Here is a 24,015-nt window from a genome sequence, read left to right as displayed (position 1 = left end):
TGAACGTCCTTGGCGGTATTAAAGCTTGTACACAATGTTTACTGACTGTTTTGGGTTTTAATTTGTAGTTACAGAAGACAAAAGCTCCCAAACTGCAACTAATAACGTTTATAACGACTGTAACATGTGATGACGAAGCTAAATGCCTGCTGTGAAAAAGGTCTCATCAAATGTGTCATAACGTCATACATGTACTCTCATGTTCAGCTGATGGTGGAGAAAACAACATCCAAGTAACTTTGCATTAGGTAGCATACAGTTCATGGTTTGCTTTAAGCTAACATTAGCCCTCATTTGGTGACAATAACATAAACCGCTCTGTCTGATGTGGGCCTTACTGGGTATTAAGATATAATACGTCTTTAAGAAGCTGCATTTTGATAAATCAATTAACCATTCGGTCTATACAATGTCCCAGAGCCCAAGGTGACATTCTCAAAATATTCAGTTTACTGTAAATAAAGACAAGCAGAACGTCCTCATATTTGGGATGCATTAGACGGGGATTTTGGAGGATTTTGGCTGGTAAATGTCTTACAAGATTATACATTATAACGTTGATGATTTTATAGTTGAATTGATTAGTTGACTAAATGGCTCACCTCTGTTTTTCTTAGTATTTGTTTTTGACACGTACAGCTTTAATCTTCCATACCAGCTGAAATGACATCATTGGTGTACGTTCTGCAGGCGTCCCAGCTGTTTCTTACCTGGCCAGAGTCTGGACCTTGGCTGTGTGTCTCTCCTCCAGCTCTGCCAGCTTCCTCTTCAGTGAATCGGTTTCCTGCCTCAGGCCTGCCGAGTGCTCCATCTCCCCATCCAGCAGACTGCGAAGAGACCTGTCAAAACACACGAAGCGGATCACGGACCTGTGTATTTTCTGTGCCGTTTACCCTCAGGTTGATACATCTTGTGCAGACCTAATCCTCCATATATTTAGACGTGCTAAATGTTGACATTCCGGTGATGCTATTTTCATAAACAGTGGATGGGATAAATATTATTAAGCTTCTTTAATTGCAGTCACACTCAGCTCCGATACAAAACACTTAATCAACAGCCATCTGTGATTGCATCGCTGTTATCTTAATGCCCCACGTACAAATACAAATCACAGTTTATCATAAAGATCTAAATACGGCTTGGCAGAAGATTCACATTTTTTTTTTTGGATTAATTGCAAAGGTGTGTAAACATAACGCCGTGCTTTTTTGGTCATTACAACAGACTCTTATTGAACTGTGTGCTTTGCAGTTTGCACAGCAGTTGTTCATTTGCGTAAATCACAAAAGTCTCCGGTGGCTTAATGCTCAAAACAAAACACAACAAAACAGTCTCCAGCCCCTGAAGTTGGCACAAAAAAAACCCCTCTTGTCTCGGGATAAAAACAAAACAAGCCTACTTAATTTATACAGAAAGGTCATTTGATGTCTCCCTCCAGTCTGTGTGTGTGTGTGTGTGTTGTGTGGAGGTTTGCGAGCAGCAGATAAGGAGAACACATCGAAAACGTACGTGTTTTGTTCCTCCAGCTCGTCCTTCCTGTTCATCATGGCCACAATGGCCTGACGCAGCTCCACTGCAGATGAAAAGAGAACAGATTTCAGGAAAACTACCTCCGATACACAAAACACACGCCGTCGCTACACACAGCAATATGCATAAACTTAATACTCCACCGTTCTCAAAATGTAGAAATAACAGAATCCCACTTTTAATGCTGCACTTTTTGTTCCGTCCTTGTGATGAACTGCTTCGATAAAAAAATCTGGTTTCCAGCTGACAGAAGTTATACACGATGATATCTATTTCACTCACAGAGAAGACTTTTATTACTAAAGGAAGAAAGAAACTAACACAAGATAAATGTCGGGGAAGACAAACACTGGCTACCGTTTGCATTAAACTATGTATCAAGAAAATATGAATCCAAACTCACAACAAAGAACAAATCAAGACATCATACGGTCGAGCACGAGGAAACCGGCGTCTTCTTTGGCCGTTCTGGCTCATACGTCTCAAAACCAGACATTTTTTTTATTGTGTTAACAGCCAAAGTATCGCCCTCCGATGAATTCACTGATATATTCAGCTGATGTTTTGCCCTTAATAACATATTATGGGCTGTCACATCCACCTCTGATTTAATGGAAGTTCCTCTCTTGACTGCTGCAAAATATAATATTAATCTCAAATTTGTCCATGTAACAGAGCTGTCACCCAAAACAATTTCCTGGGTAATGGTTTCTGATGTTTCACTGACTCGGTGCTGAGATCTTGTAAGGTGCTCTGGCTTTACGGGGGGGGGGGGGTTCAAAACACTGGAATTTTTGCTAATAATAAATCCAAACAGTGTCTCAAAAGACGGCTTGTACAGTCATCTAGTGACTGAATTATGTTTTACTGACGACGCACATTATGTGCAGCACTCGTATCCGTTTAGAGAGTTTTTGCATCACAAAATGAGATTAAATGATGTTTTTATTTGCAACCCTGAGAAGAAGAAAACTGCTGAGTGCTTCAAATTTGCTTCACCCATCGGTACTGCACATGTGCAAACTAGTGGTACGCACCTGTGGTTAAACCCTCTCTATTTGTCCCTTATGATGCTACATTGTGAACAACGAATCTGTGTTAAGATCGGCAACAGGAAAGCTAGTTAGCTGTTAGCCGCTGGTGGGCAGCACAGTCCTGCTTGGCTAAATGACGGAGCTAACGGCTAACGTTAATGGAGTTAGCATCGAGTCCCAGTATGATGCGTTCAAGATCCATTCAGTAAAACTGAGCATCAGGCGAAGGTTAATTATGACGTTTTCAAATGTAAATTTTGTTGTTGGCGAGAAACTGTTTGAATGAGATGTTTTCACAGCAATATAAATACATTACAGAGGGAATTATTCACTTATATTTAATGTTTTTAACGCACTACTCGGTATCGGCCGATACACAAGTTGAGGTATAGGTATCGGGAAAGAACATAAAGGGACATTTGCTCTGCAAATTTGAACAAAACATCAAAGAGCAGCAACTTCACTCCGAAGTCTTCAGTATCCTTTCCAGTTCAACCGTATCAGCTGCAGCCGAAGTCTGCTAGCAGTCAGCTGCTGGCTGATGTTAATCTCCATGCTGATGTAAAGGACAGATTTGGGGCGGGCTGTGTGGCGGTACAGTGACTCATCTCCATAGTTACGCTGGGAGGTGCACATGAAGGTTTCAAAGCCCCTAACTAGGCTGCTACCAGGACTTCCAAAAATAACAACCATGAGACAAGGAGTTAATCTACCCTGCACTTTGCATTCCACCATCACACACACACACACAACATGCAGAGACCACAACTCTATTCTCATAACTAATGTAGGGTGTCGATGTAGCCCCAGACACAAGTAGGTCTCCTCCAGCCCCGAGCTACGAGCCTGGTAGGGGGAGGAGGAGGAGAAAGAGGAGTGTGATGAAGAGCACAACAGAGATCAGGGGAGGAAACCGGAAGTCTATTATGTCCACAGCTCTGCTCTCCACATCAGCAGGCCAGAAATAAAAGTGACCTCGAGTCCGACCACACGTTCACAGCGGAGGGATGGGGGGGCCACAGGCGAGCCATTAGGGACTTCAAGTGGAGCGGACGCCCCTCCGTCGTTGCAGACGTGCACGGACAAATTACAGCACAAGAGCGAGTGTGAGGCGGAAGTACATACGCACTTGCAACTTTGTCCTCGTGTGTGTCAGAGCCACCGTTGCTGGGAGAAGTGTGTGCTGAAAAATATATATATACACACACATGGAAGAGATTGTGTGTCTGTGTGTGTGTGTGTCCACCGGAGCTCAATTGTTCCAATAATAGATGCATTAGCAGAGAGCTAGGCCATGTAATCGAGGTGTCTTGTGAATTATAGACTCCATACTCGCCAATCAATGCACTGATGGCCTCACACGCTGTCAGGCCAGAAGGAAATCACTGAGGGAGAGCTTGCGCTCAACACCGAACACCCTTTTATAAAAATCCTGCATGCTTTGTATTCGACCGAGTGTGGGAACAAAGCCTTAATCACAAAAAAGGGGCAAACACTGCCATTAACAGCTGTAGCAATCTTAAGCACCGAGTACACACACACACACACACACACACACACACACACACACACACACACACACACACACACACACACACACAGTAATGATGTATTGTCCTATTCATAGAAGGTCTTATTACTCTCTTGCCCACGCACAATCAACTGCTCATCTTAATTTATGACTTAATCAACACGCTCAAGCTATTTAGTTTTGCATGTGCATTCTTTTGGAGGAGACCTTAAAAAAACAAACATTTGATCCTACATTTCCCATGATGCATCTCAAAGGTCTTTCATCTGACCCCTAGCGCCTCGTATCTACCGACTTCTTTTCGAGCCCAAGCTGAGATAACCCTCATGGCATCCCTGTGACATCATGATGGTCACTTTGGAAGACATTATACAACCGTTGTGTTTGACTTGCTTAAAAGCTAAAATTTCCCGGGTCAACTTTGAGCAACCCTCTCCGGAAAAGGCGCCAGTAACTTGTTGCTATGGTTTACTCGAGGAGGCGGAGAGAGCAAAAGGCAACAGAGCCAGCGATAGAGAGAGCAAGAGAGAGCGAGAGAGAGAGAGAGGTTTTCTTTTTTTTTACCAGTCGAGAAAAAGTCACGGTCATTTGCTCAAAATGCAGAAATCTGTTTTGGCTGCGTTGCATTCTGGTCTATTGAGCAGACGGTAGGCATGGAAATTGGTAACTCTGCCTCTGCCGCGACGGCTTTCTTCCTGTGAGACTGTTGGATGTCAGTGAGTCTGGAAAGGAGCTGTTTGCTCTTTGATTGTGAGGGACTGACACAAAAAAGAAAACCGACTTTACAGCTTTACAGTATTTCAGGGTAGGATTTGACTTTCAACTGGTCTGCTGTTTTACATCTCGGTATCTCGAAGACTATTTTCTCTGCATATACAACAGAGACGTTGAGATTCTTCTTATAGCTCCCACTAGCCCTTTCCCTGACCCTGCGACCTCCTCTAACTCAGGGCTAATAGATTGGACGACGGCTCAATCCAGGCCTTACAGGCAGCTCGATCACCTTTCCTCCCCGAGCTCTCTGTCGCTTACTCACACACACGCACGCACACACACGCACAGAATCCAAGGTATCACATAGCATCAGTGTGAGAGTCTTGTGGTCTGATTAGCTCCAGGGCACCGAGCAGAAAACACCAACCCCCCAAAATCCGTGTGTGCTGTGAGTCGCGCACACATTAAAGTGCTCATCACTGTGTGTTTAATGCACATCTGAAATCGCACAGCTGTTGTAAACGGCAGGCAGAAAACACGATCTGACTGGACCAACAGTGCCACCTGGTGGATCGTTTTTTGAATGATGGAAATGTTCTGGAACTGAAAGGCACAGTAAAGGCACGCTCGTAGCAATTAGATCACTTTAAGCACACGGGGAAAACAGCGAGGTTTGAAAGTAACAGTCTGATTGAATTTGCTGCAGACGACAGCTGCTGGGGACATTTCCAGATGAAGACGTGGCAGGACTTCCACAGGATTCATTATCATCTCAAACTTCTTGGGAATACACTCCAAGATGAGCTTGTCTTCCGACAAAGCCTCAAGAGGAACCGGCGATTCGACGTATGGGATTTTTGCTGTCATGTTGGAAAATAATAATTTTCATGTTTGATGTCATTAATCCTTGGAGCGACAAAGACATTAAGGGACTTCACCTATTAGGCCCTAAACTCAAAGGAGTTATGCTAAATCTTACAAAGTATATTTGTCTAATTACTAGTCAAAATATCTCATAACACTTAGTATAAATCACCTATCAAGTTACAAATCAGTGAGATATAGGGACTTATATTCAAACAATGCATCTTGAATATCTTGTTAAGTTAACTTTAGAGCATTGCAGGCTTATTATAACACTTCCTAATACTAGTGCAATGCAGCTCGAAATGAGTTTTCTTTTTAAATAGATAATAAAATTGCACTTTACTCAAGAAATCTTACCAAGCAAATGTTCACTTGCCCCATTCCATTTTTTTTTGACTAAATCTTAAAGTGGCCCCGGTCGAGGTGATGTCATTTCTATGTGTGAAGTCCAGTGCAGAGACACTGTTCCGCTGTCTTGTGCTAGCTCACTTGTGGCATAAAATGCTGATTCACAACACAAAACCGGTTTGGTAACAAACCCAACTAGCAGAGCAGCAGAGAGTGAGGAACAGCAAGAGGCAGACAGGTGGGGGGAAAAGCAGAAACACTCACCCACTGTCATGGACTCGGGCAGACCAGATGTTGGCAGCACACCGGAGAGCGGAGCTGACAGCGTCGGTGGACTGGACTCCATACTGCAACACATTTTACAATTCATTTCTGCGAAGAAAGCTGAGCCTGCACTAGCGAAACTTATCTTGTTTAGTCCTGCAGCTAAATCTGACGAATAGTTTGCCCTAAACTGAAAAGAATTCGCACAACAGCAGAGCAAGTCCCGCCTGAAACGACGTCTTACTTGAATGTTAGTGGCGACCTGCCGCTCTCGCAGTTTCCCACCGGTCTTGTTGACTCACGCTGAGCAGGAAACGCAGCTGTGTCCTCCACAGAGCTCACTGAAACCAAATAGAAGTGAAAGTGAAGGTGTAGACTAACACAGAAAGTACCGTGATTCCATCTTATTGACATCCAATCCCTGAACTGAAGCCATAAGCAGCTGTGGTCAGCAGTAAAAACAGTCGAGCAAACATTACAGAATCTTAAAATGCGCTCTTAGGGCTGCTAGAGCTTCCACAGTACAACTTAAACTCTTGATTTATATACATATTTATATTTTAAAAAACCTATGCGATGTAAACTGAGGCTCAGTGTGGCAGCGTAGGCTAAAAGCACTCAGGAAATAATATACTGATCTGGGAACAGAGTGCATCCGGAAGTGCTTTAATGTTCTTCGATCTTCCTTGAAGCTGCAGGATTGTGAATTAAGTCTGCAGCTGTGGTGTTGTCGTGTTTTGAGGACCACGGTACCTGTCTGAGAGTCTGCAGGGTTCAGAGGAATGAGGATGTCCGCGCTCCTGTGTTCGGTCATCACCTGTAGGGGGCTCCAGGTGGACACACTGGACAGGCTGCCGACCACCACCCTAGAACAAGAGCGTGCAATCAGTACTGTTCACGCCACTTCTGCCTCAGTGTGGACTGCACCACACATTTTGGAGTCTATTTCCCATGATGCTTAGGAGGTTTTACGGATATATAATCAAATATATATACAAGCCAAATCAGCGGGTAAAACCTAGTTTCCCAGCATGAGGGGGGATCATTTTATTGAACTACAAAATAATGCAACTTGCACTGTGTATTGGAAAATGAAGACCAACATTTATGGTTCATCTTGAAGATGAACCATAAGTACTCAGGCTGTGTGTGCATTTGTTTTCTGATTAAAAACACTTAATGTGCCCAGAGGAAACTGACTTTTGGATCCTACTAATCACCTCCAGCAGCCCATCATTTGAGAACTCATCCAATAAAACAGGGTGAAACCACAAAGATGAGCACTTTTTAATTAAAACCGGATTTTTTTCATGATCTCACGTGCGTCTAATGAACAACCTCCAAGGGTATTTTGTCCCGAACCCACATTAAATTCGGTCGCAATAAATCTTAAAAAATGGGAATATTTCTCTTTATACTTTTTATAACCTGACATTCAACTGAAGACATCGGACTCACTGATCAGAGCTGCTTCTCCTCTCCTCCTCCTGGGTTTGTGCTCTGGGTTTGTACATCTCCTCCTCTTCCTCTTCCTCATTGTCTATACCCTTACTGTCAGGCAGAGGAGGAGAAGTACTGGGTGGAGAACGAGAGGCATGCGGGGACCCCACCCAGCTCATTATGCCCGGCTCAGCCGTGCCGTTCTGGGCGGGCGACTCGGAGAAGACCGGCTCCAAAGGGTCTATTCCTTCCTCCACGCTGCTCTGAGCAGGAGCAGTGTGGCTCTTCCTCATCGCGCCCATCTTCTGGGGGTCCTCCTCGCCCTCCTCCTCATCCTCCGCACCTCCGTCATCAAAGGAAATGATGTTGGTGATTTTCTTTTTCCTCCTGCGCTCTTTCCTCAGCCCGGAGTCTGGGTGGGGGAAAAAGATGGAAAAGGGAGTGAACAAAATCCTCAATTTCTACCTTGAATAAAGTGAAACTTAAATGAATTCAGTGCTTTCCACCTGTCTAGACTAGCTGCCTCCAAATGTTCATGCAGCAAGGTTTAGTACTGGTGACATCAGCATCTTGAGTTTAGTTCAATTAAGCCTTTGAAAAGGACACTTTCTGTGGCTCTCTATTTTCAGGACCGAAAGGCCAGGCAGTGAATTAGCGCGTCTCCTACCAGCGAATAATCTGAATGGGTTTCCACCTTCAAGAGTTGGCACGCAGCTTAGAATTTACATTCAGTCCAGCGGAAAGTTTTAGCACCACACAGTTAAAATTTAAAAGCTTGTTCATCCCACTGAGCAGAAAATAAAAGAGAGAAAACGCTGCAAGTTGTCCCCGACGGGATGGACCGGGGCAGACGGCTAAATGAGGTCAAACAAGGAACCGACACTCTGGAAGTTTATTCATTTCATGGGGGATTTCCTCACTGACGCAGCACTCCGCTGCAGACGCCTTGTGTTGCATCCACTAGATTTGTTCCACCGGTGCATTCATTATACATGCTCCGACTGAAGCATATGTTGTTTTACTGCATGTGCCGGTTCTGTGACACTTCTCTAGGAGAAAATATACAGCAAGCTGCAATACTAAAATATGGCATGTGTCCATCCTCCTGCAGGTTTTATTTCATGTTGAGAGCCAGAGGACTGTGATGTAGAAGGGTGGACGAAATAACAGAAACAACTTACAAGACAGGGAAATAGTCCCAAAAGGTAGATGCCATGTATGCTAAGTTTCAAGGGAATGTTTGATTTTTGAAATAAAAGGCCCCAAAAATGCAGCTGCTATGCATTTCTTGCATGGCTACTGTATTGTATTATGAATTCATTGTTCCGTTTATTAAATATTGCTCTTTCCTACCAGCCGAGCTGCTGCGTGGCAGGACAGGCAGCGGGTCTGAGGCCCCGTCCACTCTGGGGGTGAAGCCGGGCACCACAGCCGTGGCGGTGCTGATCTCTCGCAGCAGGCTGCTGACCCCCTGAGTGGACTCTTTCCACAGGCTGCCGATGCCCTGCGTGGACTCCTTGAGGAGGTGGGACACCGAGGAGCCCCCTCCTCGCGTCACCCCGCCGTTCAGGTCAGTGTTGTCGATGTTGATGGCAAACAGGATGGAGTTCAGACCTGAAGACCGCAGCAGAAAGAGGGAGTTCATTGCAGATCAGTCTCGTTAAAATCATATAAAGCTATTCAACTTCTGCAAAGTGCTTTGTAAGCTTTATTCTGGACGCGCACAGATAAGAGTGGGCAACCTAAGATGAACTCAGCCTATCTGCCCGTGTATGAACAGAGAGGAAAAGCTCTGGCACAAGATCAGTGGTTTGTATTCTTAATATTTTAGAGTTTATGCTCAACCGAGTTTCGCTCATCAATAGTTTAACAGTAAGAGCACAGTCATGACCACTAATAGGGTTAGGACTTCAGTTCCCACCAAATCCAGTCGCGCTAAACAAGTGAAGTGCAAAAGCAGTTAATGTTTTTTACAGCGGCTCCGTTTGTGTGAAGCATGTTTAAATTTCAATGAGCCTCAAAGTGAGGCTGTAATGCTCATTAGAGAGCGGAAGACACAATATTTGGATGATAAAACACGGGGACACCAATTTGCTGTTTTTAGACCCTAGCCACCAATGGGGCAAAAAAATACAGCCTGGCGTGAATGTGGCACCAGAGGAACGTCTGTGAATCTAAAGGAGTGTGTGTTGGCCATTAAGTTTATTGTTAGCACACTATCATGCAAACATGCTACACATACAAACTGCAACATGTTATCATGCTAACTGAAATGCTAAAATGACCATATCATGCTGTGTTTATGCTAATGTTACATTACATGGAAATAATTAGTAAAAATACTAACTGTACTAAAACACTAGGGCACAGGCCTAACATGACCATATTAGCATGCTATGTTAGCATAACATGCTACACTAACTAATGTAAGGTGTTCACTTCCCCCTCTGAGTGGCATTTCAAATTAGAATAATGCTAATAATTAGCCACGGCCCTAGCGTGGCTAAGCATTTGACAAACCCACATCCCTACTACAGTGTGGTGCGTTCAGTACTTTTACCCTGAAAATATCTCCAACATCAAAACACAACCTCACCTGCCGCCATGGTGGGGAGCATACTGGCTCTCTCTTCATCGAGAATAAAAGCCCAGTCTTCATAGTAAGTTCTAGAAAACAGGGAGGAGGTGAAGTTACATCTCTGATCAGGACAAAGAGAGGAAACACCAGCTTTACAGAGCAGAACTGTGGAAGTCAGTTGATTTTGAAGTGTCAGTATAATGCATGAAAAGAGCGTGCAAGATCACACTGAAATTGCAAATAACTTTATTATTGAGTTCACTGAGCTAGAGTGAAAGTCCAAAAGAAATCATGCGTAAAATCCACACAGACACGCAGTGTACTAACCCCAGGCGAAGGCGGTCGGCCAGCAGCGTGTGCAGGTATCGCTCCAGCGAGTGCTCGTTGAGGGCGCAGCGCAGCCAGGCACGACCGCGGCCCAGCTCTGAGGAGATGTGGCGCAGGGAGTAGAACCGCTGGAGCTCGTGGCGGTTCAGATGCTCCTTCACATAGAACCAGAAAGTCAACTCTGGTGTAGGAGATGGAGGAGGAGGGAAAAAAGGGGACAAAGAGGGAGAGAATAAGTTCCATCTCATTTGTGAAAAACAAATGTTCATGAGTTACTCAAGAGGTTCAAAAGGTCGCAAAAACACTTTTCCCCCGCCGAGAGTCAGCACATTCTCTCATTAACATATAGATCTACACCTCCTTTCAGCAGCTCCATCCTGACCTCTGACCTGTCACCTCTACATATTTTGCGCTCACCGCAGAACTCACACAAACGTAGTACTTTCTATAAAACCGGGAAAAAAGATAAAAGGCAAAAGGAAACGTATGGGGGGTCTTTTTTTAATGTCAAGTTTGCTGAGGTGTGGTAATTAATAGGAAGAGAGGAGTGCTATGCATATTATTAGCATATAACCTCACAACGAGGGGTTAAAATGATGGCTGCTATTTCTGGCTTTGTCAGCGGGCTTGGCTTCATTAGGGAGCTCCAAATCCACGAGTCCAGCCACAATCCTTTCTTCTAATTGTCTGTGAAATACAGGGAAACGTCAGATATGCTAATATTTATGACGGGGTGGCCGTTACAGAAGCCATGCATTTGTCCTCCATCTGAGCCACAAGGTTCTTACATTTGACACAGTAGAAACTATTTAGTAGAATGTAAAACTAATGTCTCTAAAAGGTCTTTATAGGCTTTGGTGGCTGCAAGTAAAACTGAATCTGGAAGCTTTTACTTTTACCGTTAATTTCCTCATGGAGATTCCCAGTCAGGGGTGCTTCTGCAGATAATTTAATAGAATATAAATTACACTTTGATTATTAAAAGATTTTTAAATAAATTGCCAAACAGTAACGTTAAGGGTAAAAAGTTTAACTAATTAGCTGATTAAAATGCAAACACTAATGGATTAACAGTTAAATTAATAGCTAAAATAGCAGATTTGTAACATGATGGGTGGCGTCACTGAGGGGGTGCTTGAGTTCATCTCCACAAAAAAAAGGGTTGGGAACAAATCTCAGCAGCAACAGATAAAAACAACACGAGACTTCTTCAGTGGGACGAAGACAGTTGGAGGCTACTTATAAAAGGGTGGCTATAATAAAAGAAAATGCAATTATCTTCCACAGCGTGAACTAAAAAGGTAAAAATCCTGAAAATAAGGGAGAAGGCGAAGGAGGATGTTTTCCACACAGCATGACCGTATCGCATACTGTACATCATCTATCTATGTTTATCCCACTCTTCACTACAGCAACACATTAATCATATCAGTGTACAATGAATAAAATATTCAAACCACGTTGTTTTCTTTATGGCTGCACTATTTCATCAACTGGCAACATCACAGATGTCTCCTGCACTTCAGTACCAGCGATCATCTCTCCCCGTAGTTCAGCATGCCACAGGCTGTTTGGCATCTTTGGGATCTTTTTGACAAACGTCTGTGGGTTTTGAACAGTCCTTGAGCACACAACGTGCATTTGTAATGACAGACATGTACGTTTTAGCAGCGCGAAAACACAGCAGGTGTGCTGCCCACCACAGGCGGAGACACACACAGAGAGAGAGAGAGAGACACAGACAGACAGACAGACAGACAGAGAGAGAGAGAGAGACAGAGATCTGAAGGCAGGAAGCAGAGCACAACGGAGAGAGTGAAGCAGGGAAGCAGAGACATTCCTGTGCATGCCATTCTGAACTGTAGCCTAGACTGTGCATGTGTGTGTGTATGTGTGTGTATGGTTATCCTGCAGCTCTGAGCTTCCCACTGACACATCTGCGTTACCCTGCAGCAAGGTTAGCCTTCTCAGCTCTGCTTTTTTTTTTATTTCCAGGCGGTTAAAGTTAAGTCGCTGCCGTGATTTTTAACCGAGCCCATGCGGCCGGTGAGGCGCCGTACCTGCTTCGGTCTTGGTGTTGAAGCCCGCCGCCTGCTTGAGAGCGGCGGCGGTGAGAGCCAGGCCTCGGCTCTTCCTCAGGCCATGCTGCAGCACCGCTTCAAACTGGGCACACAGGCAGATCACCCTGCAGAGACAAAGACACGTTACACCACTATGTGCACCCCCCCCCCCCCCCCCCCCCCCATTTGAGTGTTTTTTTATTGCCACTTCAATATATAGAGCTGCACTTTAAACTTCCGATGGAAAGATGAAATTGTAATTCATATTTCAAAAACTGTAGCTACAACCTCAAAATTAGATCCGAGCAGCACAGGATATGAAACTTTGATCAAATATTTCTCTTTGACTGTGTTAAGCTCTGATGGAACAAGGCCGGTACATCGTTTTTCTTACACATACAAACCCTCTTATTGCTTCAGATGTGATGGAAGATATTGTAAATCTCTCAAACTCCCCCCAAAAAAATAAGGTGATTTAGTTCATTGCAGCGTATAAAATAGATTTTAGCTTTTGACGGATCGCTGTACAGAAGAAGCTGAACGTAAGATACTGGAGCCTGAAGCGCCACAGCATCACGTGACCTGGAACTACGCGCGCAAAGCAAACAGCCTCTCGGGTGCCGAATAAACACAGAAACAACGAAGGAATGTCTCGGGCGACCGGCGGCTTCTCTTACCTGCTGTCTGAGTCTGTGGCGATCTCCTTTCTTCCTCCAAAGCGGATTTGGCACTGGAAAGATATGAAGGGAATGATAATAGCTGCCTGTGAAATAAAGACTTCTTTCTTCAGCGTATATATATATATATATATATATATATATATATATATATATATATATATATATATAATAGACCAGGCTAGCCCTGATACTGTACATGCAGTCCTCACTTTCTTTGTCCCTCTATCTATGGGAAAGGACATGACACACAATGACAAAAACTAAAATCTCAGCGACACAAATCTGCTCAACATATTTGCACTCTATTCAATAGAAGATCAGCTTTGTAAACACTGCTCAGTTTTACTTCCTCCAGGGTGTTTTGGTAAACGGTAGAGAAAGCATCTAAAAGGTACACTGACACCACAAACCAACGGTGAGTTACTTCCTCGTTTCCGGTTAAAGGCCATCGACTCGAGACACTTTTAAAAAGGTGACACAAGCCAGAGCAGATTTTGAGACAAAGTTTGGCACCAATGTCGTCTCCCAGGTAAAGAGCGGGCGGGTGGACGGGTGACTCACCTGTTTGACAGCATCCAGCAGCCTCTCCAGGAGGTGCTGTCTCTTGGTATCACTCTGCTGAGTGCCTGCAGAGGTTAAACAGACAGATTATGGAAAATGACCCAAATTTAGTTTGACGATGGATTCAGGAAATCAATTACAGAGTCATTGTTCCTGTATTAATTATGCATGTCCGAGAGGAGGGGAAGAAGGAAACGAACTGCTGAAGAAAATCATGGCCCTCGCAGTCGGTATAAAAACACGGTTTGAATATAATGGAGAAATCCTTTTTATGGATTCAAAAAACATTCAGTATGTCTGCAACATTCAACAGTTCATTGTGAGGAAACTATACTTTTTGGATGAAAAAATAAAGAATGACTGTTTATCAAAAGAAATAACACCCCGGTGGTGCCTCAGCCTCACTCGTTCCCCGCTGAAAGACTCCTCTGCCGGGAGGAGAGCGGGCGCCAGCTTCGGAGAAGGACCGCCGCAGCGTTGGCAACCCTCCCGCCTCCGTCTCCGTCTCCGGAGCGACCGTGTGCTCTCCACCCGGCTGTAGTCTCCAGCGGCGGGGAGCAGGAACCCGTCACGCTGCTCTGCTCATTCTCTGTGACCAACGCAACGGTCGCGTGATGACATGGCGGGATTAGCAAGCTAACGTCAGCCAGTCGCTGAAGGAGCTGTGCTGTTAATGCTACACAGTGGTTACTGAAAGCTGACACGGTGGGGGGAGAATAGAAGAGGCGTCTCATGAGAGTAATGTTATAGTACGTGTCTTTCTATTGTTGTTACTAAATGTGTAGAGTGCCCTTCTATAATGACTTTGGTTCACAGTTACAGAAAATGTAAATGAAACAGTTTCGATAATATATTTAGAGTCCATTTTTTGAAGTAAAACTCAACTATTCTCTGGTTCCAGCTCCTCCAGTGTGACGACGTGCTGCTTTTCTCTGGAATACATCGTTATAAATTGAATCTCTTGGGTTTTGAACCATGGGTCAAATAAAACAAGACATCTGAAGGCATCACATCAGCCTCTGAGGACACAGCGGTGAACATCTTTCACCATTTTCTGACATTCTATTGACTAAACGAACAATTCAAAAATCATTTTAGTAATTGAAATGACACCATATGGTATTTGTATGTGCATCGTCCCGGCATTTTCTCTTATTCACATTTAAATTGTTATATATATTGAACAGGAGTTTTCCAGTTCTACCACAATATTCTAGCTGCTGGCCCACTGGACCAGCTCTGGGACAAGTGCTTTGCTAAAGAGCACCTCGGCAGTTGAGTGACAGACGCTGCACGGAGCAGTCTCTTTCCTCCACCCACATGTTTCCATGGGAGTCACACTTGCAACTTGTCCCGACCACACTTCCACAAACTCCAAGGCTACTTGCAGCCTCGAGAGAACTGCTTCACGTGGTGACTTGTCACTTCAAAACAAACCGAACAAAGTGTTCTGCGGGTTTGTCTACAGTGGACCTGAACAGCATGAGGTTCAGTGGCGGTGGACTGAGCTTACAGGACGCAGTTTAAACTTGTAGCGCCTTAGAGAGTACTTTTGAGCGGTGTTTGTATTTTCTCTTTCGGTTCACTAAGGTTAGACAGACCAGACAGGCCGTGCTGTGTGTTAACATTGGGGAAGTATCTGCCGTTAACAAGTCAGCAGAAACCAAACTGCATGTACACAGAAGGCACGAGCAACTTACTCCATCTCCTCCTGCATGAGGTGCTTTAGTGGCAGAGTGACTACCGAAAGGCAATGACACCACAACACTCACCGTTCATTCTGACAGCCAAACTCCGGCAGCCGTGACATCCAAGCCTAACCGTTCATCAACCGGTGTGGTCGCTTTGAATCATGAGAGCAGTGGCTAGCGATGCACCGGGCACATGCTTCCTCCGCGGCCGAGCCGGAGCCACCCAACCGCGGCGTGAGGACGGATGCTCGCACGGTGAACGGAGAGGCCTGCCGGGGAGCCGCTGGGCGCTGTGAGTCTACCACAGGCTGACATGCAAAGAGTTGTACGAAGCGCGAGAAGCAGCGGAACTGTGCTGAGCACGAGCCGGAGTGCAATTTCGCGGACACGAAACTATCCGTTTTTAAAAATGTGGCTGTTGGTTAGAAGAGGAAAGCGGTGTTTTCAGTCTGGGACCTGACCCGCCGCAAAGAACGGGAAGCGGAGGACTGAGCAGTGTCAAGGTCACGTGACAAAACACACAGTGGTCATATGATAGGCAGGGCCTAGTGGGAGTTGTAGTCTTTTGCTGTTGGAAGTGTCGAACTACAAGACTAACCTTTTATATTATGCAGAAAGATTCTTTAAAAAAAGACATGAAATGTCTGTGTATTTCAAGCAACATTAACACGTCTTCACCTCCTTTTTATTTTAAAAAGGAATAAAATACATTAGTATTATTTTTATTTAGTGGTAAAGTGTTTACAGTCGTTCTTGTCTTGTTCACTGCTTCCTTCAATGGAGTTATTTGACCTTTTACTACGTATAACTGCACATCCAAATATAAATGGATCTGTCTCACTAGTTTCCCTCTATTTCACTGATTATTTTTTTTTATTTATATTGCTATAAATCTGCTTATATTTATTTATCAATTGGTATTATCATTATTCATTTATATATATATATATATTCTTTTTTTTTAATGGTTGTTTTTTGGAGTAATGTAGTTTTTGTGAATTATATTTAAACCTGTATTTAAATCTTTAAACCGTGAAACGTCCAGCTGATGCAGTAACACAGTGAGTGGGTCTAACCCTTTTAAGACTTTAAATTGAAAACAGAGTACATTTAATGACAACTTGGGAATATGGAATACCAGACGAGGAGTATTTAATTTATTTCATACGTGGAATTGCTTGTTGAATAAAATTGTATAATATGCAATCAACGCCTGAGAACTGCTTGAGAATATGCAATTGAATGGAAATCTGAGAATGAAACCCTCAAAGCTCTTGGTGGCTTCAGATAATGATGTTAGCACACACACACACACACACACACACACACACACACACACACACACACACACAGGTCTTAAGCAGCTGCAATGTTTCTGAGTGACTCAATGAGAAATCTGGTTGCATCAATGTCACCATGAAACATTTTATTCTCTCAGAATGTATCTTTTTATTCTGCTGCATAATATATTCAAGCTAAATACAAATATGAATACATTGATAAATTGACAATGACGTGAATAAATAAGTGATTAAATCTAATCTAATAATTTAAATAGTTAAATAGCAAATGTAAAAAAATAAAATTCCATCCAATTTATTTGAAATATATATCCACTGAAATAAATACGTATGTGTATTATCACAAAACTGCATTCCCATTATATTCTTTTGCTTCCATGTATTCTGAGTATGTACTTGAAGGCTGGCTCTTCTATTTTTCTTCTTCATTTTCTTTCTTCTTCTTTCACGGTGTATTTATTTCAGGATGATACTTGCCCATCAATCAACCTCTGGGGGGCGGGATCAGGCTCAGGAGGAATTGTAATCACGCACGACTCAGACTCTTTTATCCAGCGCCATCATCAGGTTAAACTTCAATTTGTCCAATACTTTGGTTTATAACAAATACATTAACAACTCAGAAATAGCCTCTGATCCTGCAAATCAAACAAAAAGCAGCAGATTAGAGAACAGCCATTATGTGACAGTATGGTGTGACATTTCATGTTCTTCCCTTCAACTAATTCAGACAGAGCCACTAACTTATCACATGACTCCATCAGTGGTAATCAGATGACCTGAGAATCATCACAGTCCGCTTCAATCTGTACTCTGATCACTTTGGTCATATCTAATCTAAGGCTTTAGTGTCTGTACATCACACATGAGTGTGTGTGTGTGTGTGTGTGTGTGTGTGTGTGTGTGTGCGCGCGTGTGTGAGAGTTGCCGTTTTATCAGGAAATCACAAACATGAGATATTTTCAGATCAAAGGTGAAAGAGACTGTCTGAGATTTAGATAACTTTAGATTCTTTCCTTAATGTGGATGCTACAGTTTTGACAGTTGAAGCAGAACTTTGTGTACTATATACTCTACAACTACTGCTGTTTGTATGCTGACATTTTTTTTAGCAACGATGCATATAGAGAGCAAGATACATTTATTAATTCAGTATATTTTGTACATGAAGAGATTACACTCCAGGAAGCTGGAGATGGCTGTGAGACAGTTAAATAAATAAATATGAAAGAGGGGGAAACTGAAATACTCCGACCATGTACAGCTTTATTGATGGTTAGTCATAAATGTCTTAGGAAGGAAGTCACAGCCCAGAACCAGAACATTATTTATGAACAATAAATGCAAGCCGCTCACTGTCCAATATTCGACTGCATTGAAAACACACAATCAGCTTGTCAGACTTGAGACTTTTCAGTGCAGTTGGAGACAGATGGCGATCGACACATGTACTGTAGAGACGGGTGAGATTACAGCTTCAATTTAACATGAGATATAAAAATAAATATGGAAGGACTGCATGACTTATCCTTCTGGCTGCATTTGGTTTATTTCCAATGGTGTCCTTGTTAAAAAAAAAAAAGGCAGCTATAAATATAAATATTCTGGTCACACAATCAGCCTTCATCCTAATTAGTCCCTTATCATAGCTTTATTTCATCACATCCCTACTCTGCAATATCTCTGAATCAACCAAACATGACTGATGAGAATTCTGTGGTTTCTAAATCAACACTGTGTAATAGTGTGCAAAGTTTACATCTTATCAGCGAGATAAGAGCATGTTGATGTTATCTAGACAAGACTACAGCGTTGTCTAATCATTACAAGTGTGGCATGTTAGCGGTGCAAACACAAAATCCCTTTCAACAGAATAAACTGACGAGAAAAGAAAAACAAACATAAAGATCCAAGTTCAGTGTGTCCTTTCCAGTCCATAAAAAAGGGGTTTAGTTCATATTGACAGTGTCTCTCTCACGAGTTCTTTATTAGAGGAGGTGATGGTCGAGTCATAGATGGTGGAGAGCGACACCTCTGTGTTTGAAGGCCTGCTGTTGCCTGTTGGGTCTTCTCTGATGAACCCGCCGCTCTTCCCGAAAGAGCTCCTGATCCTGCTGGTGAAGCGGTCGGACACGCGCCTCACCACCCGGCTGAGCCCGCGGTTCTTCAGCTTGATCAGGCCGACGTCGTCCTCCAGCTCCTCGGGCGGCACCTCGATGTTCCCGGAGTACCAGAACACCCACCAGATCAGGCTGAGGAAGATGACGATCGCCCCCGCGTAGATGAACAAGTCGTGGATGACGAGCCCTCCGAACACCCCCACCATCATGATGAAGACGCCGACGATGTCGTGGGCCACCGCGAACCAGAACGAGCACTTGCAGCGGCCCACTCCTCCGTAGCCTCTCTCCGCGAATGGCTCTACCTGCACAGATGTTGACATGGTGGCAGCGGAGCTCCTCCGAAGGCAGAGTTAGTCCAGATGTGCAGCTGCCGGGACCAGTGAAGCGCGATCCTCGTCGACTCACAGACAAACCTGCAGTGGTCAAAGTGCAACGTGCGCAGGCGGTTATCAGCAAGCACCGCAGCAGCTTTGTGAATGTGTCGGACGTTTTTCACAGGAAACAGTTGCATCATCACTGACAAAAATGAGTGTGTCCACTTTCACACTGCGGAGTCAAGCCCCCCCTCCCGGCTGTACCGTTTCCTCCTCTGCTTCTCGTTCAACACGGGGATCCAGACGAGACCCATCACAACAAACATCAGCCCTAAGGACAGGCAGGCCGAGGCTACGGAGCGGGACGCCTCGGTCACCCCCAGGGACTGGAGCAGGAAGAGGAGTCCGCCCGCGGCAGACATCAGAGACCCCATCACCATCACAATGATGGGTTTGTGGAGGTGGGCCCAGCCTGGGCGAGGGTCCGGACACGGGCTCAGACTCCCAGAGTCATCTGGAAGTGAAGTTTCTCCAATTGCTTCCATGGTTGCTTTGAAGAGAACAATGGCCCTGTTGCCGCTTTGTCTCTGCCCTCTGAGAACCTTTAAAACATGAATAATGGGAACACCAGCCGCCGATCGTCCAGACCTTCCCTTGAGCTCGTCCCCGTTGCAATGCAGCCGCCTGCTCTACGACAGTCACACCAAGGAGCTTTATCCTCTGTATGATCAGAGTGTTCGCATGATGCATCCCTCGTTCTCCTGCCCAGCAGCCCGTGAACACTGTAATTCCAGATGGCCCACCACACCCACACAGCAGAGGGAGAGCTTGGACGGACAGTCAGACTCGGCCCACCTGTTGAACAACCGATATCTTCACCGCCGATTGGCCGGCCACTTAAGTGACCATCTTGTTGCGTTTCACATCCAAGACAAACATGCCGTGTGTAGAAATGTAGGGAAACTCATATTTCAGTGTCTCAGATCTGCTTGTGTGCAGAATGTATTTTTTTTTTTTTTAGGAAACGTTGTGAAGACGCAAAGCCTCAAAAGGAGGATGCAGTTGTGCTCACACAGCATTATTGCCAGGCAGCGGCAGCTGAACAAGCCCGAGTATTAACCAGTCAACAATAGGCATGTCATTTGATACGGCTAGCAGCTTTACGTGCACAGCTCTGACGGCTACATTCACTACGAGCAAACACGTCTCCAGGATAATGTACTTCAGATGTTTGAGGATATAAAAGGTGTGTGGACAGATTCTGTGTATGAAACCATTCAGTGTTGTGTACAGACGGATGGTTTCAACCTTGAAATGAGACGTTGCTGACTTGAATCCATGTGTTTATTATTTTTAAGTGCTCAAAGGCTTCAGTCTAAATAAAAGCTATATGAATCATAATTCGGTTTATTAATGTTCAGCGAGTCATTCTACAAAGTTCTTGACGTGTTTGACTCCTATTTAGAGAAATACATTCCTGGAAAACTCATCACATTGGGTGTTACTTTAACTTTGCTCGAATCAATGATAATCAAATAAATCTGTCATCTCTTTCATGGATTAAGTTTTCCTGAGGAATTCATACTGACATAGCAGGAATATGACATAAGTAATTATTAATACGGGATGAACTCCATGTAAGCCGCACTAGTCTCAGGACTCCGTCTCTATGTATGATGGCTGATTGATACAAATAAATAAAAACAGACTTCATTTATGATATTAGTTCCAGTCGTGCTTTTCCTGCTCTGACAAAAGCGTCTGCTGTGACGAAGGTCTTTTGTTAAAAAACATGTAGAGAACACAACATAGCCACGGATAGTTTTAGATAAAGTTTATTATCGGCTTCATCCAAGCAAAAAAACAACAACAGACTGAATATAATGATAATTCTGTGAACGATCCTGTGTAATACGTCCTTGTAGAGAAGGTAATGTGTAATGTGTAATGAGAATCATTTCACTTTAGGAACTTTTCTTTTTACTTTAGAGTCGGTCTTGCCGGCCTTCTTGGTCCGTCTCTTCGGTGATTTCTTTGTCTTCTTCGTCTGAGCGGCTTTGGGAGCTTTCTCCAGCTGCTGCTACAAAGACAGAAAGAAAGGCGATGAGGGTCTGCAGTCCACTTATTACGACAGCGCTGCCCCGGTCAGCTACAATATTTACATTAGTTTGAATGTTAAGACGAGCAGCACTGACCTCCAGTTTAGGCTTTTTGCTAGGTGTCTCTATGGGAACCAGCTGTGGGATTTTGCCATCCTTTTCCTCCTCCTCTCCGGTGGCAACGGTTTGCTTCATGAGCTCCCTCTCGGCCTCCTTCTCCAACTTTCTGGCCGCAGCTTTCTGTAATTCGCACACATGTTGGCTGTTTATTTAACACGTTTCTCAAAATGAAGCTCGGACACGAGATGAACATGCGAGTATGAACGTGTTCTCGCCTCTTTCTTGATGAGCAGAGCCTGTGCCTCCTCTTCCAGCACAGTGAGGTGGGTCAGGTCTGAGTTGTAGATTGGCAGGGCCACTGATGTTTGACTCTTGATGTGGATGATCTTTATCACGGGTCCTTTCTGTAAACGGCAACGCAAATATAATACATACACGAGAAGAGGAAGCAGCAGCAAAGACCAACGTAGTATGAAGAATAAGACAATATATGTTACTTATACACACGCACAGAGACGTTGAGCTGGAAGTTATCCAGGGAACTCACCGTGCGTAGTTTTGCCACCACTGTTTGGAATGCAGCCTCGATGTTTTCCGTCACCTCGTCTGCAGTCATGCCGGCGTGGGCAACGCGCGCCATGCTAAGATACCGGACATTCGTGTGCGAAAACGCAGCGTTACTCTGTGAAACTGAGGTGACGCTGCAAACAGCACCAATACAAGCAGTATAAAATGCAGCTTTTTTTAATGCGAACGTAACGTATTGTGTATCAAAATTGTAGAGACGAGCTCCACGGGAAGAGGAGGTCCATCTGGTCTCACATTGAATCTCTATGGCACCAGCATTTGCCCAAATCAAACACTTCACAGAATCGACCGGGTTGCTTTGAGGTGCTATTCATGTTTGAGGACATAAAAACATTCTGTGAAACTCTAAACGTTTGGTTTCCCATCGTGCTGAAGCAATACTAAGGGAAATATGTTTTCCCAAAGCTGAAAAAAAGATTGTTTTCATATTTCACTGGGAACACAGAAAGCAGTCGTGCAAATCTCACCAGCAACTGCCCTTGTTGGTGACTTTCAGGTTGGTGCCCTGGATGACTCTGTGGATGTCTCTCGCCAGATGTTTGCTCTGCAGGTTCACACACAGCGGCTCTCTGGGAACGACAGGAATGGCGTAAGAATCCATCTACTGCGGCTAAAGAACAACTCGTTGGTACCAAAGAGTGGAAGAAAAGGGTCTCACCTTTTCCTCAGGTAGAAATGTTTCCCGAGGTGGGACGGCAGCAGGCGGCGGACGCGTTCGTCAGAAAGGAACATGTCGAAGTTCCCCAGCAGACGACGCTTGGCTTCGTGCGGTTTGTACTCCGTCTTCAGGACCTTGTACGGGATGATCTGCTCCGGATACAGGGACACATTAGGATTGTGGTTCCTCCATCAATAGTTCTTAATGTAGACCAAAATCATACTCCGCTGCCAAAAACTACTGTTTTTTAGGAGTTACCAGCAAATGTGATTAGTCAGTCAACCTTGCTGTAATAGAATGTATGTTTGTGTTTTATTGTACTTGTGTGCATACCTCAGTGATGTTTTTCACTCCCTTCTCTTGCAGCAGCTTCTTATAAAACCTCTGGGTCTGCTCTGAAGTCATGTTGGGCTCGTCTCTGGTGAAGAGGCAAACCTCTTCTGTGTCGGGCCGCTGGCCATGGGGCAAGGGACTGGGGGTGGAAGGAGACATCAGTATCAATGAAATCGGTTCAGATGAGAGCAAATATATCGGCTACACGAAGGCAGTGGACTCACATGCGGATGGTCTGGGGCTTTTTGGGGATCTTCCAGAGGGTGAAGAGCAGGCTGATCTGTCGAGTCTCGTCCAGAAACAAGGAGTCCCCGGTGGACTTGGATTTCAGGAAAGCCTGCAATGCCTGGACGGCCTTTTTCACCTGGTTGAGACATTAACGCTACAGTTATAAAATAATTTAAAAAACCCACCGACAAACTTTAGTTTTCTTCCAGAGTTCGGGCTCGTTGCTGTGCCATTAGCCTCGTTGCTAAACCAGTCAGCTAGCAAACAAGCTAGCTGATACTAGCTAGCTTACAGTCGCTGTAGATTCATAACATCGTGATTTATCATAAACACATGTAAACTTCTATCAACTGACATCATATTTACAAAGAGTTTAAACTGTATTGCAGCAAAAATAGTGTTTTTACCTGTGCCCTGTCTAACGCAATCTCCACTACGTCGGCCATGCTGTCTGCTTCACGTGTGAACCGTAGTCACGCATGCGCAATCAGTCTTCTCCACGTCACAAAATACAAAAAAAAACTTTATTTAAACGAGAGCTCTGGACACACGAGGAGGAAAAGTTGCCTCATTGCGAGATTATTTTCAAAATAAATTAGAAATGATGGATACAGATGTTGCAGTCTTAATATTGAAGTATCTGCACTGAAAAAAAAATATTTTATATAATGGTAAAATAAATT

General features: G+C 44.2%; 3 protein-coding genes across 5 annotated transcripts in view; all 3 read right to left on the bottom strand.

The window, feature by feature from the left end:
• snx29 (sorting nexin 29) overlaps nucleotides 1-15,792 on the bottom strand; it is a 118,532-nt gene extending 102,740 nt beyond the window's left edge. The window contains exons 1-13 of the mRNA XM_079182051.1: nucleotides 15,710-15,792; nucleotides 13,938-14,002; nucleotides 13,374-13,426; nucleotides 12,697-12,821; nucleotides 10,637-10,817; nucleotides 10,328-10,398; nucleotides 9,085-9,345; nucleotides 7,750-8,143; nucleotides 7,045-7,157; nucleotides 6,536-6,632; nucleotides 6,292-6,374; nucleotides 1,513-1,576; nucleotides 711-839 (exon numbers count right to left, since the gene is read on the bottom strand). Of these exons, the coding sequence (XP_079038177.1) occupies nucleotides 711-839; nucleotides 1,513-1,576; nucleotides 6,292-6,374; nucleotides 6,536-6,632; nucleotides 7,045-7,157; nucleotides 7,750-8,143; nucleotides 9,085-9,345; nucleotides 10,328-10,398; nucleotides 10,637-10,817; nucleotides 12,697-12,821; nucleotides 13,374-13,426; nucleotides 13,938-14,002; nucleotides 15,710-15,716 (1,643 nt within the window). The 5' untranslated portion in view covers nucleotides 15,717-15,792. The remainder of the gene's footprint in view (nucleotides 1-710; nucleotides 840-1,512; nucleotides 1,577-6,291; nucleotides 6,375-6,535; nucleotides 6,633-7,044; nucleotides 7,158-7,749; nucleotides 8,144-9,084; nucleotides 9,346-10,327; nucleotides 10,399-10,636; nucleotides 10,818-12,696; nucleotides 12,822-13,373; nucleotides 13,427-13,937; nucleotides 14,003-15,709) is intronic.
• A 2,340-nt stretch (nucleotides 15,793-18,132) lies between these two features.
• LOC306713401 (transmembrane protein 238-like) lies at nucleotides 18,133-19,453 on the bottom strand. Its single transcript, XM_079183075.1, has one exon. The coding sequence runs from the start codon at nucleotides 19,370-19,372 to the stop codon at nucleotides 18,884-18,886; it is 489 nt and encodes a 162-aa protein (XP_079039201.1). The 5' UTR covers nucleotides 19,373-19,453; the 3' UTR covers nucleotides 18,133-18,883.
• A 1,738-nt stretch (nucleotides 19,454-21,191) lies between these two features.
• rsl1d1 (ribosomal L1 domain containing 1) lies at nucleotides 21,192-23,815 on the bottom strand. Of its 3 annotated transcripts, none has more exons than XM_079183233.1 (9): nucleotides 23,740-23,815; nucleotides 23,329-23,468; nucleotides 23,105-23,243; nucleotides 22,772-22,920; nucleotides 22,581-22,682; nucleotides 22,073-22,226; nucleotides 21,801-21,929; nucleotides 21,562-21,705; nucleotides 21,192-21,446 (listed from the first exon to the last, which is right to left on the bottom strand). In XM_079183233.1, the coding sequence occupies exons 1-9, from the start codon at nucleotides 23,776-23,778 to the stop codon at nucleotides 21,321-21,323; spliced, it is 1,122 nt and encodes a 373-aa protein (XP_079039359.1). In that variant the 5' UTR covers nucleotides 23,779-23,815; the 3' UTR covers nucleotides 21,192-21,320. The 3 variants fall into 3 exon arrangements, with proteins under 3 accessions (XP_079039359.1, XP_079039360.1, XP_079039361.1); XM_079183234.1 differs by having other exon boundaries at nucleotides 21,192-21,443; XM_079183235.1 differs by having other exon boundaries at nucleotides 22,073-22,166.
• Nucleotides 23,816-24,015: the final 200 nt, after the last annotated feature.

Source organism: Pholis gunnellus, assembly GCF_910591455.1.
Source record: "Pholis gunnellus genome assembly, chromosome: 21".
Taxonomy (NCBI): domain Eukaryota; kingdom Metazoa; phylum Chordata; class Actinopteri; order Perciformes; family Pholidae; genus Pholis; species Pholis gunnellus.
Note: the sequence above shows the minus strand (reverse complement) of the source record. Positions and strands in the feature narration are given on the sequence as shown.